The sequence below is a fragment of the Labeo rohita genome, chromosome 21 (genome assembly GCF_022985175.1).
Source record: "Labeo rohita strain BAU-BD-2019 chromosome 21, IGBB_LRoh.1.0, whole genome shotgun sequence".
In the NCBI taxonomy this organism is placed as follows: Eukaryota; Metazoa; Chordata; class Actinopteri; order Cypriniformes; family Cyprinidae; genus Labeo; species Labeo rohita.
In genome coordinates, this window is record NC_066889.1 from 4,871,938 (window position 1) to 4,887,246 (window position 15,309).

Here is a 15,309-nt window from a genome sequence, read left to right on the forward strand (position 1 = left end):
AAGCAAAATATAAACTCTAATAAAACTTTTTTTTGTAAAACCATTCTTCAGTTGTTCCAATGATATAAATGCAAATAGTTTCTAAAACCATTGATATGAAGGTAAACTGTTTTGAAACCATTCTTACATCATTTATTTATGTTATAAAAGTAATCATAAAACTATTCTTACATAAATTGTTCATAAATTAACTTTTACATAAAATGTTGCATTGAATTAAATTCAAAAAATATATAAACCATTCTTATATAATATATAAACCATAGGTGCTTTAATATAAATGTAAATGTGTTTTTTAAAACCATTCTTCTGTTAATTGTTGCATTTATATAAATGTAGAACTATTCATATAAATTGTGGCATTAAAATAAATATTAATTGTTTACATTAACATGTAATTGGTCACATTCATATATATTTTTTAAAGAATTCTTCCCGAAGTTGCTGAGTTCATATAAATTTATATTCTTTGTAATTTTGTGTTTTGTATCATAAACTGTTCTATTCATGAATCTTTCAGGGACAAATTGCATAATTAATTATACATATAAATAAATAATAAAATTAAATAAAATCTGTCATAAATCTAAAATGTAAGTAGAATCAATCTTACGTTCATAGTTTAATTTATATACATGCAAATACAATGCATATAAATGTAAAATGTTACATGAATTAATGGTTTTACAAACAATTTACAAAGAAAATAAAAACAATTCTTACCTAAGCTGTTGAATTCATATGAATTTATATTGTTTGTAATTTAGCATTTCATCATAAACTGTTCTATTCCTGTGAATGTAAATCTTTTGTGGAAAAAAATTACATTTAAATTAAATTAAATTAAATTAAATTTAAAAAAATCATAAAACCTCTCTTAATCTGTCATAAATCTAAATTGTATGTAGAATCAAGCATACATTCATTTATACATGTAAATATAAGGCATATATAATATAAAATATTGCATGAATTAATGGTTTTACAAACAATTTACAAATAAATTAAAACAATTCTTACCTAAGTTGTTGAAGTCATATTAATGAATATTGTTCGTAATTTTGCATTTCATCATAAACTGTTCTACTGTGAATGTACATTTTTTTAGTAAAAAAAACTGCATAAACATTTAAGCAATTGTTTATGCAATTAAATTAAATTAAATTAAATTAAATTAAATTAATTGAAATCATAAAACCTCTCTTAATCTGTCATAAATCTAAACTGTATGTAGAATCAAGCTTCTGCTCATTTATATATGTAAATATAAGGCTTATATAATATAAAATGTTGCATGAATAAATAGTTTTACAAATTCTTACCTAAATTGTTGAAATCATATCAACGAACATTGTTTGTAATTTCGCATTTCATCATAAACTGTTCTATTGTGAATGTAAATTTCTTTGGTAAAAAAAATTGCATAAATAATTTTTAATTAAATTAAATTAAATTAAATTTAAACAATCATAAAATCTTTATTAATCTGTCATAAATCTAAACTGTACGTAGAGTCAATCTTACTTTCATTGTAAATATAAGACATATAAACATAAAATATTGCATGAATGAATGGTTTTACAAATAAGTTAAATAGAAATTAAAACATGATACCTAAGTTGTTGAATTTATATACATTAATATTGTTTGGAATTTTGCATTTATTCATAAAACTTCTATTGTAAATGTAAATCTTTCAGGGGGAAAAAAATGCATAAATAATTATAAATATAAATAAATAAATTCAATAATAATAATAAAAAATAAACAATCATAAAACCTTTCCTAAAGTCCAAATTATACATAGAATCAAACAAAAATTAATTTTTTTAATTTACAATTATATATAAATGTAAAATGTTGGTTTTACAAACAATTTACAACAAAATTTGTTCTGCTCATGTATACATATAATGAGACACTGTAATTTTAAATGAAATTAAAATTCATGTTTTTCTTTCCCTGTAAGGGTATTGTTGTTACATGTTTGAACTACAGAACCGTTCACAAGGTCCTCAAACATTTTCCTTATATTTTACCGTCCGGTATGTTGGCGTGTGGGAGGTCTTTGGTAGAAGTTAATGCAGAAGGGCGCTGCTCCAGCTAACCGAGTGACAGGCAGAAAATTGCTCCCCCCTTCTGAACGCAACCTTCACCAGGATCTTACCCCTTAGCATGTGTGTGTGAGCGCTGTGTTGGAACATATTGCCTCCCAATCAGCCCTGGGGTGTGTCGCACCGTGCACACACACACACACACACACGGACACGAATGCACAAACAAAACTTGACGGGGGGTCAGGCAAGCAATGAGGAGTTTTAGTGCGCTGTCCAAGGTGCTAAATTCACTCAATTATGGCCGTGCTGGCACTGTGTTAACCTCTCATTATCGTCACGGGGAGCTGTTAGAGCGATAGATCCTGCAGCGAGAGTGAGGAGGCGGAGGAGAGTCCCTCTGCAGCCCAGCGTGGGGGAGCGCGAAAGGGATACTGGCGAGCGAAAGGGCCCGAATGAACGCGGGCCGGCCTGGAGGCAGTGAATTCCCAGTATGTGCGAGTTCAGCCAAAACATCAATCAAATTCAGCGGAAAAGATGAGGAGCAGAGGTCGATGATGAATACTGTATAGCAGAAACACTGAGCTCTATACATCAAAAATGTAATGCGGTTTTATATGCCTTTGGACCAGGTACTAAGACTTATCTATAAAAGTCAAACAGTGATCAGTTTGGTTGGGAAATCGTAATACCCACATAAAACTCTAACTTATTCACTATTAGCTTATTGACTGTTTATTAGTGCTACTATAAAGCACGTATTAATGCCTAATTCTGCATTCCCATATTCTACATCCCTTAACCCTATAAGTACTACAACAACTACCTTATTTATTACTAATAAGCAGGTATTTATTAAGGGAAAATTACTAATATGTGTTTCCTATAATCTAAAGTGTTCCTGGCTGTTCCGACATCAGTGACTGGGCCACACATTACAGGAAGTGGCGTGTCATGTTTGGATCATCATTTTGATGAAGCGATTTACTGTTCTAAACTACATTTGTTCACAGTGTTGATTGGATCAGATCTGATGCAGCACGACATCATCACATGATGACATCATAAACTGGTGACAACAACTTCATATACAATGATATCAGCAATTTGCTTTCCAGGAAAAGATTTTCAGGTGGTAATTCCCAAAATCTGTTCTTTTTTAATGCTATAAATCCTACTGTATCATATTTTACACACAAAATTGTAAGGCCTCTAAATGATCAAAAATGTAAAACTTAGACCTTAAAAAAAACTTTACTGGACTAAAGCAACTTTACTTTAGCATCCATGCATAATTTTTAGAATAAATAAATAAATAAATACAGTAAGTAATTTATGTTTTATACAATTTATGTATGTTTAATATCAAATAACATCTTACTAAGACATAAGATTGGGAGATACAGAGTAACAACTGATATTTATGAATAAATAGTTATACAGATCTCATTAATTTACATTACAAAATGGATTTTATTTTTTGGTCATGTAAACATCTGCACCAAATTGCATATTTTTCTAAGTTTGGGCCTTTGAATAAAATTGAGATTTTTTTTTTTCTCTTCCAGTATAAGCTCCATATTCTCCTATATCATACAATATAAATAAAACACATAAATAAACATATATTTATTTTTATTTTTATTTATATATATATATTTAAGATTTAATCTAAAGGTTTAATAGACGGGTCCAAAATAAAATAAAATAATACAATATTAAAAACAAACAAACAAACAAACAAAAACATAAGCTAAAATAAATAAATAAATAATATAAAAAATATTAAAGCATGAAAAATAAAATTAACTAATAAAATACAATATAAAATAAAATAATAAAATAAAATAAAATAAAAAAGATATTCAGACTATTACTTTTTGTCTTTCCTAATTATATTAGGAAATGGTGTGATTTTTTTGTAAAACAACTAATGCCTTTTTTTTTTTTTTAGATTTCATCTGAAGGTTTAATAGATGGGTCCAACATAAAAAATAAAATATAATTACAAAAATAAATAAAATCAAATAAATAAAATTTAATAAAATGAACTAAAACAAACAACCAAACAAACAACCAAACAAATACATAAATGAAATTAAACTAAAATAAATAAAATAAAATAAATAAAGTTATTCAGACTATTATTTTTTGTCATTTTAAAATCAGTGTTTCCTAATTAAACAACGAATGACTTTTCCTAATTAAATATGGCCTGAGATGAAACTGCCTTATGTAACCTTACATGTATTTTTTTTTTTTTTTTTGTAAAACAACCAATGACTTCTGTTGTTTTCTTCCCCCTAACACAAAGCTTTATATGGCACCAGAACATTTTGAATAAAGTGAAAGAGTCTATTTTTCATGCTTTTTTGTCTTATTTTGGAGCTTTTGTGTTTTAACTGAACTGCCGCAGCATTGGAGCAACATCTTTAAGAGAACAAATACTAAAAACTGATCAATAAAAGCTCCAAAAGGGCAGGTTGTGTAGGTCTATGTCAGATCTCATTGTCAATGTAAATGTCCAGCAGAGCATTCACACTTCTGTTGTCCTCTCTAATCCTTTCATACGGGCTACTACACCGTCTGTCCTTCTGAGCTTCTCATGTCTGTCTGCGTCTGGCTATGAACTTGGAAAAAAAACAAAAAAAACAGTCTCTATAGAAAACTAACCTAAGAGGTTAAGATAGCAGAAACACTTAATTATGGATTAATTTTGCCTAATCCTGTGCTTCACATTGCAAAAACTCATTTAAGTAACATACAAATAACTAATATCCTACATAGTTTTTAACTCTTAAATCTGCGTACAGTAGGTTTACTGTATTGTAAACATAAGCAAAAAAGTTTCGCTTTTGTTTACAGTTTGTCTGTAATTATAGTCTATAATCAGCTTTCTATAAAAACAGTAGAAGTCAATGGTATGTCCTCATTTAGATCTGTGTATATCCGTGTGTATGTGTGCCAGTCTCTCTCTTTGGCGTCCCTGTATTTGGCTGGTATGATTGAGGTGAGCAGTTGAAAAGAGAGCCCCGTCAACAAACTGTTATTACCTCAATAAGGACGAGAAAATCGATGGGGCGGAGAGGAACAGAGCGCATGTGTGTGTGTGTGTTTGTGAGTGTGTGTGGCGCCGCCGCTGCCAATGGGACAGCGGCCAAGACCAGAGAGATGGAGAGAGAGCGAGAGATTATGTATGATTCTCTGTTCCTCCATATGTCCGACCTCTTCATTGAGCTCAACACTGTTCTGAATGTCAGAGGTGCCAGTGTGCTGGAATAATTTCTCTTCCTCCTTTCAAACACACACACACACACACACACACACACACGCATCCACTGCTGTGACTCAATTACTGGTGGTGGAGCAATAATAAAGTCCGGCCAGCGGAGACTTCGATCGCTGACCTGCCGGGAGGCACCGCTGGACAGCTGACTTCACCATGATGGATCACCTCTGGGTGCCCGCGCTCTTAAACTCACCCACACACAGACACATACACATAAACACACTCACATGTATATACAATAAGCTTGCAGCATATGACCAAACATACTGTACACACTTGTGAAATGAACAGAATAATCTAAACAAGCAAAATATACTCAGCGCCCCAAACAGAAGATGAATGTAGCAAGGGAACGTCTGTTTAAGATTTTGCCAACTATATAATAAATATAATATAAAATAATATATAATATAATATAATATAATATAATGTCTAAAATTATTTCACTATTGCAGACAGGGTAAAAATGATATAAATAAATAAATTTGAAATAGTTATTAATTATGGCCATTTCACATAGACGTGTGAAAAAACCTGCAAATCTACAATATAATATAATATAATATAATAATCAAGGGGACACAATATGAAAAAAAGGAAAGGAAAAAAAAAAAAAAAAAAAAAAAACAATAAAAATCATCACATTTCAAATAGTTATAAAAAAGATGGCAATTTCACATGTTTATATATTCAATATATATATTAATATATTCATAATATAATATAATATAATATAATATAATATAATATAATATAATATAATATAATATAATATAATATAATGTCTAAAATTATTTTACTATTGCAGACAGGGTAAAAGTGTCAAAGCATAGGGAAATAAATATATTAGATATATTGTTCAGAAAATGTTTGCATAATATGAAATAAATGAATAAATAAATAAATAAATAAATTTGAAATAGTTATAAATGATGGCCATTTCACAGATATGTGTGAAAAAAACTGTAAATCTATAATATAATATAATATAATATAATATAATATAATATAATATAATATAATATAATATAATGTCTAAAGTTATTTTACTATTGCAGACGGGGTAAAAGTGTCATAGGGAAATACATATATTAGATATATTGTTCAGAAAATGTTTGCATAATATGAAATAAATAAATAAAGAAAGAAATAAAATTGAAATAGTTATAAATGATGGCCATTTCACATAGATGTGTGAAAAAACTGTAAATCTACAATATAATATAATATAATATAATATAATATAACATAACATAACATAACATAACATAACATAACATAACATAACATAATATAATATAATATAATATAATATAATATAATAATCAAGGGGACACAATATGAAAAAAAGGAAAGGAAAAAAAAACACAAAAAAAAAACAATAAAAATCATCACATTTCAAATTGTTATAAAAAAGACGGCCATTTCACATATATTTATATATTTATTATATATATTATTATGTATTTATTATACATATTATTAAATGATATAATATAATATAATAATCAAGGGGACACTAAAAAACAAACTGAAAAACTTTCAAATGTGTCCAAACATAAGGAAATAAATGTTTTAGATATATTCTTTAAAAAATATTTGCCTAATATGGAAAAAATAAAAATAAATAACAATTGTCACATTTCAAATAGTTATAAAAGATGGCAATTTCACAGATGTGTGAAAAAAACTGAAATGTATAATATAATATAATATAATATAATATAATATAATATAATATAATAATACAATCATTGAATGATGAAAATGTAATTAATACATTCATAGAAATACACACTAAATGGGTATTTAGTTACAATATTATATTATATTATATATCAGAATGTTGCTTTAGTCTCAAACCTCAGACCTAGAGTCCAGCTGAGGTCTAACCCTAAACCCTAAACCCTAAACCATAAAAAAACAAAATTAAATGAATACATTTTTTTGTCGACAGGAATGTTGTTCCAGAACCAACAAGAAAGTTGATCCAGGAACACGGAGTACGGTGTCGAAATCTAAGCCAGTGTTTTGAGACACCTGACCTAGTCCCGCTATAACTGAGATTTGAACTGTGAATCACAGTGACTGAACAAAGAATGTTTTCATGTTTCAATGTTGTCACATTTCTAGAGAATTTTCAACAAGTTTAAATGACTTCCAGCACAGCAAATGCAAACGAAACAACTCCCCTCTGTGCCGCTAGCTTATTTGGATTATTTACACGACTAAACAACATGGTTTCATTAAAACCAAATTGGCCCAAACTGACAAACAGATAAAGCACTATACAGAGAACCTGTTACACTCCGAGGATCCACTTACAACAAACACAGCACATGCAAAACATGGCTCTGTATACATGTAGAAACAGAAAAACAGCAACAGACAGAATGTGTTTTTTTTTTTAATGATGCAACTCTTTCTGTCCTTTTGCAACAGATCTAATGTTCATCCAAGCAGAATTATTACCATATGAGTTTCATCACCAAGACAATGATGACATAAGAAGAGGCCGGCCCGCCATCTCACTCCTTCATAAGTGAGACTCATTACTTTGATGTTATAGCTAATGCTGTAGCACGCTTTCTAAATCAAGAAAAGAGGATCTGGAAGCACTTAATAATGATAGAGGAATGTCAGATGAAATGCATATAGCTGTATAATGATTCATGATTCAGCCCACCCAACATGGGTTCTCCATAAACCTACTAGTTCAATGCAGTCATGCAATTAAGCCACTATATATATATATATATTATGCAATACGCAATATGCAATTACGGCATTTTATATCTGTTGTTGATCTAGCACCTAAATTCAACAGCACATTTCTGTTGATGCTTCTTTAACTCTTTTTGACTCTATTAACTCTGATTTGTTAGAAATAATGGAAATTCAATTTCATACCTTTGGAAGGCGTTCAGGGTCTCCTGGATGTCGTGGTATCACCTTCTGTAATCGCTGAAAACCGTAGTCTATGGTGGGCTCATTCAGAGCTGTGGACACAAAAAAAGAGACATCATCATTTTTATGTAATTTTAGAGGACTGCTTAGGTTTTTTCCTTTTAGTATGCTGCAAAGAATAAAAGCTTGGTACAAAATTGAACATGGATATTTGGTTGTTCTAAATTATACGCAGAATATATACGAAAAATTCAATCCAACCTCGAGTAATAAGTCAGAAAGTGCAATATTAATATGTTCTACGGTTCTAATGGAAGTCATTTAGATTGTTGGGAACTCTTCCGCCCATGTTAAGTGCAGCAAGCGTGTATAGCGTGTAATCGTAGGACGTTTATGTTTTACGTTTCATGCAGCAATTACTTTGCATAAAGTCTTTATGTTGTCAAAAACACGAAAGCCTGTCACTCAGTTTAAGCGAGGGATGAGACAGAGGACAGGAGAGATTTTAACACTATTTGCTCCTGTAATGGACAGAAAATGGATGTAGAAGATCTTTTCATGATGGCACTTTGTTTGTAAAGTGCCACAGTTTTTAGAGCCAGCTTAAAAGTAGGGGACGAAATAAAAAAACTCATAATGGCATTAGCAATCAAGACAGTTGTGTTAGAACCAGCCCAGACAAACTACAATTTTGGTCGCGCATTTGGACCTACGGACCACTTATGTGCACCCTGTATTATATTATATTATATTATATTATTATATATATATATTATAATTAAAACAAAATAACAATTATAAAATGATTGTATTATTTAAAATATTTTACTACACATATTTTATTACATTATAAACACATTTTGTAATAATATACAGACATGACATTAAATAAATAAATAATTAATTAAATTATAATAAGGATATATTAAAAAATGATTATAAAATAATATTAATATAATATTAATTATAATAAAAAAATAACAATTATAAAATAATTATATTATTTAAAATGTTTTACTACATATATTATATTATATTATATTATAAACACATTTTGTAATAATATATAGACATGCCATTAAATAAAAAATAAATTAATTAAATTGTAATAATTATATATTTTAAAAACATTAATAATGATAAAATAATTATATTAATTAATACATTTTACTACATATATTATATTATACTATATTATATTATTACAAACACATTTCGTAAAAATATTTAATAAATATAAATTAATTAAAATAATAAAAAAGTTAAATAGTTATATTATTTTAAAATATTGTACTACATATATTATATTATAAACACATTTTGTAAAAATATGAAGACATGACATCTAATAAAAATACATTATTAAATGATATTAATTATATACTTAAAAATTATTTAAAAATTAAAAAAATTAAATAACTATAATTATTTATACTTAAATAATTAGAAAATAACTATACTATATTATATTATAAACATTTTGTAAAAATATGAAGACATGCCATCTAGTAAAAAATAAATTATATATCATCTGTGTTTTACAGGTGCCACATTGTTCGTCATCCTCTGTGTTTTGGTTAGCATGCGGTTCATTGTTCATGGCATCCAAAAATGGCATTTGATTAAGCCCAAAATATAAACATGTATTGCAAAACGTTCATAAATAACATGCCATTTGAGCTTCTGTTCCCAAGCCTGTTGAAGGATGGAACGTGTGAGAAGAAAGAGAGAAAAGAGGAAGAGAGAAAGAGAGAGTGGTTTGGACAGTTTGAGCAAGAGGGAGTGTTAGGGGCTGCTGGGGCATGAAACGTAGGTACTTTCCTGTCGGTTGGAGCAGATGGTTAAGATACTGTAAATACTGCTTAAGTTATATTGAAGTTAGTGAGTGGCAATTAAGAACATATAGGTTAATGACGGTAGAAGCGCTGCTGTTCACAGTTATTACCGCAATAAACGACCTTTCATTATACAGTTCCTCGGAAGTGTTGGTTGATAATATCTAATTAATCTAAAAAACCTGTCTGGATGAAGAAGAAAAAAAAGCTGGAGTGCGTGTGTCTTTGTGTGTGGGGCGTCTGTTAATAAAGTGATATGGAGATGGATGAGTCAGTGCGCTCACAAACGCATTCACATGCTTGTATGTGTCAGGAGTACTTCACTCCTCTCTTATTGCCATTGATTTCTACATTGTATCCAATCCTCTCACTCAGCCTGGGGAAAACATTCACTTACTAAGAGACCCAGAGGTCGGCAGACAGAGAGAGAGAGAGAGAGAGTGAGAGAGTGAGGTGCAGGGACAAAGAGGTTCTGAAGACGTGTGGAGAAAGATAAAACATTGGGATTTGTTTTTCACTAGGAAGTGTCTTAATGAATTGGCCATAATTTATGTTGGCATCAATTTCAACTAAATAAGCCTTCGAACATATTTTTGCATCTAATCCAATGACATTCATACATTTTAAGTGTGATTTGTTTTGTATTCAAATGCTTTTTGTGGCCCACTACACCAAAGGAGTTAGAAATGTCAAGTAATATATTTGTGATTTAATATAATATAATATAATATAATATAATATAATATAATATAATAATATAATATAATATAATTAATATAATATAATCATAATTTATTTAAAAAAAAGTAATTAATAAATTAATAGCAATATTTACTAAAAGGGTACTTAATTACAATATTATACAATATATTATATTATATTATATTATATTATATTAATATATCAACCCATAAACAATAACAACAATGACATGTCATTCACCACATATATATATATTATATTATATTATATTATATTATATTACATAATTATGCATAAATAAATCAATATCATGCATTTTTAGGTGTGAATTTGTTGGGCCACTGTGTGCCTGAAAAAAAAAAAAAAAATATATATATATATATATATATATATTATATTATATAATTTTATTTTTAAGACAACTTATTTATCAAATTATGCATAAATAAAATAAAATTAAATAAATGTAAATATACATTCATATATATATATACACACACACACACACACACACACACACACACATATATATATATATATATATATATATATATATATATACACATACACATACATACATACATATACATATATATATATATATATACATATAACACAACTTATTCAACATGTGGGACTACTGTGTGCCTGATAAAAAAAAAAAAAAAAAAATAAAATAAAATAAACTTAAATAATACAATACAATAAAATAAAATAAAATAAAAACAATGTTACTAAATACACACATACAATTGCAATTACGCATTCTGAAACCACAATATTTCTGGAGTCACGTTCCAAACCCCTTTCGAAAAATAACCCTAGTAGACCAAACTGTGTTTTTGAAGAAGCTGTTTCTTATGAACAAACCTTTTGTCCACTTTCAACACAGGCTGGGGTCATTGTGTCCCTCAAGAGAATATGAGTTTCCAATTTGATGTACTTTTTAATGTGGTCACCACATCCTCTAACCCTCACTTAAAGGAACACAGAGCTATCAAGGCCATTGAGACACACAAAAACAATTTCAATAGAGGAAATGATCATTCAAGGGTCCAACAAGGGACAATCTTGAGAGAATGAAGTGCTCAGAAGGAGAATGAAGCACATCGACTATTTAAATAACTCTACTGTACAAAAAGTTCTCTTCCCAAAATGAGGAAGTGGGATTGTTGTTGGCCTAACTCTTCACTGTAGCCGAGTACAGTATTCACTACATGCGAAACAAGCGCTAACCACACGGTAAGTATTTATAGCTTGGCCTAACTCCACTTCTTCAAACTGTTTTATTGTTTTCCTCGTATTAATACCACATGGCATCAATTTGCACAGGGATGTTGGTTTATAGTTCTCCCTTGGTAGCTTTAGCGGTTAAATAGCCAAAAATAACCTAAGTGAGAGAAGTATCTAACTGGGCTACTAGCTAATTTAGCAGCCCAAAATGTTTCAGAAGGGAGTTGTTAAAAGAATATCGGTTTGAACCGCAGAAGGCAAACAATCAAATGCATCTGCCATGTTACATATCATATACTGATATGATACTAGCTCAAGGACGTTGAAATCCACAGGCTGAACTTAATGGATTTGTAAGAAATTTGGAAATCGCTTTAGCGACAGAGATTTAGTTAACCAAACAGAGCCCGTGCAAACATCGTCTACTAGTGTCCACAAAGCAGGATCAACGAATAGTGCCACTGCCGCAACGTCTGAGAGCTGTCAGCACAAAACGATTGGCTGATACTGTCATACTGATATGAATAGAGCATCATTGACAATAAATTAATGAGCAAATATACCCACACCCTCTTCTTATCGCTTATTTCTATCCCTCACTCTCTGTGAAGAATCTCATGCAATCACTGAGATCAATTCTTATTGAAATTTCATGAGGGCAGATCCAGGCCTCATCATATTTCACTATAATGACCCAGAGAAGAGACTATTGCGAGTAGAGAGATAGTGTGGAAAGAGGAGACAGGGAAGCATGAGGTAAGTCCTCATTTAATTTGAGCATAGTAAAGTTGCATGATGGGTAGTAGTCGGGTACGTAATTGCCTATTGGACATTCACTCACTCTACAACTGAGCCCAACACACCAAATCCAATAGATTCATGAGATTCACACACAAAAAGCTGGGTTAAATACAACTCAGCGCTGGCATCTGGCACTCATTAAACTACTGTTTAATAAGTACTATAAAATGAACCCAGAATAGGTTGTAATTTAAAAACTGGACACATAATTACTAGAGGCATCAGCAATAATCAAAAGGTGATCATTTATTATTAAGCAATTTAAAAATAATAATAATAATAATAATAATAATTAAATATTATTTGAAGAGTTTGGTTCCAAAACGATAAAACCATTTTTTTTAATTGAGTTCTTGAGTTCTTCAGTATTGTATCTGGTCGGTACTGAAAAGGCAGTTTTTAATTTTATACAAAATGCGATATCTGCCGTGTTATTCTGTCATGTTTTCTCCTTTCTTCCAAACCGTGACAAACGCTAGTCTCCCTTCTCTGCAAAATGCAATACATCCGCTCAGCCAGTCACAGCGCACCATTTCGTTGATTATATTGGAGTTTGTAAATGAGATATTGATAGTTAAATAAGCAAGAAGTTGATATTAAGCCACTTATATTGTCTGACTATAACACTATTGGTTGATTTTGCTCTATTTCATCGTCAAAAATAGTTTGAAATAAAGTCACAACTGATCCGCTGCGCATCTCCATTCAAACACAGCGGTGTTTCGTTTACGAATGAACGTGCGTTTTCTAGTGAGTCAATGAATCAATTACCCATTCATAAAAAGAGTCACTTTCTTTATTCCTGAATTAATCAGCCATTCGAACGAATCGAATGATATGATTCAGAAATTAAATCAGTGACTTGCCGCCACCTACTGGCAAAGAAGATGACACCTACTGTCATCTTCTTTTAGTTATTAAAATCATGTAATATTTCTATGTTCAAAATTGTATATTTAAAACATTAATCTCAACAAGAGTTTATGAATTTGACTGCACTTATGCCATCTCTAAGCCTCATTAAACAAATGAAAATATATCTAAAAGCCACTTTTGTGTTCTTTTGTGCCACCTCTTTATGAATTAATTTTATGAATACTGATTTCATTTGATTGGTAACTTAATCTTTTTCTGATGTTTTAATTAGTAATTTTATAAATATAAGATTATAAAATATAATTTTATCAAAATCTGACATAAAAGATGACATACTTTTAATAAAGTTAAAAAAAACTTAAAACAAATGTGCTCCTAAAAAGAAAAGTAAGCGTAGAGCCCTAATGGATTTATTGCATTTTGGGAAAAAATAATCAGTTTTTATTATAAATCTTTGAAAACCTAAATCTGGATTTGAATTTTTAGTGTTATTATAACCTAAAGATGCTATGTGAAAGTTTGAAACAGAAAATAGTGGTTTTCATCTTGCCGTTTCTTGGTAAAGAAAACACATTAATTAATCAAAATGGATTTTTTGGAACCAAACTCTTCATTTATTCAACTTATTGATAAATGTTAATTTATTGAGCATATTAATAAATGTTAATTTAGAAACTATTTTGGGTTCATTTTAAGCTAGAAATATAGTTATTTTTAAACAATAGTTGAGTTTGAGTAACAGTTGACTAAGCATTTAACCCAACCACTGGGTTATAACAACCAGGTAGCTAGGTTTATCCATATTTTACCCAGCGCTGGGTTGTTTTTAACCCATTATAGATTTAAAAGACCTTAAATGTAATTTGTGACCCTGGACCCTGGTCAGTTGTACGTTGCACGGGTATATCTGCAGCAATAGCCAACACCATTTTGTATGGGTCAAAATGATTGATTTTTCTTCTATGCCAAAAATCATTAGGATAATAAGTATCATGTTCCATGAAGATATTTTGTAAATTTCCTACCATAAATATATCAACACTTAATTTTGATTAGTAATATGCATAAGGACTTTATTTGGACAACTTAAAAGGCAATTTTCTCAAAATGTAGATTTTTTTTGAACCCTCAGATTCCAAATTTTCAAATAGTTGTATCTCGGCCAAATATTGTCCTATCCTAACAAACATGGAAAGCTGCATAAATCTTAATATCACAAAGTGACCTTAATACTGGTTTTGTGGTCCAGGGTCAAATTTTTGAATGAATATGAGAATTGCTTGTTTGTCCAAAGAGTTGTTACCTAACTTCCCATGTTCAGTTTGGTTTATAACATTCTTTTAATAATGTTCAAATAAAATTTAGTCTTTAAATAAAATGATGAATCTAATCTAATTAAACACATCAAACAAAGCAAATCTGATTGAAGAATCACATATATAACAGAATCAATTCAGTGTTTGAATCAAATCAAACAAAATAAAATCAACTTTACTGAGTCAAAGCGAATAAATTAGATCTATACTAAAATCGATTCTTTTCAAAAACCAGTTTTAGAATCAAATCAAACAAATTGAATCTAGCTAAATGAAAGTAATTGAACATTATTGAA

At 29.5% G+C, this 15,309-nt stretch overlaps 1 protein-coding gene across 5 annotated transcripts in view; it reads right to left on the minus strand.

Moving 5' to 3' along the window:
- The window catches only part of ebf1b (EBF transcription factor 1b), a 155,073-nt gene that overhangs the window by 13,686 nt on the left and 126,078 nt on the right, over window positions 1–15,309 (minus strand). For all 5 annotated transcript variants that reach the window (XM_051092974.1, XM_051092971.1, XM_051092972.1 and 2 more), the window contains exon 11: window positions 8,254–8,342. In XM_051092974.1, coding sequence (XP_050948931.1) covers window positions 8,254–8,342 — 89 coding nt within the window. The remainder of the gene's footprint in view (window positions 1–8,253; window positions 8,343–15,309) is intronic.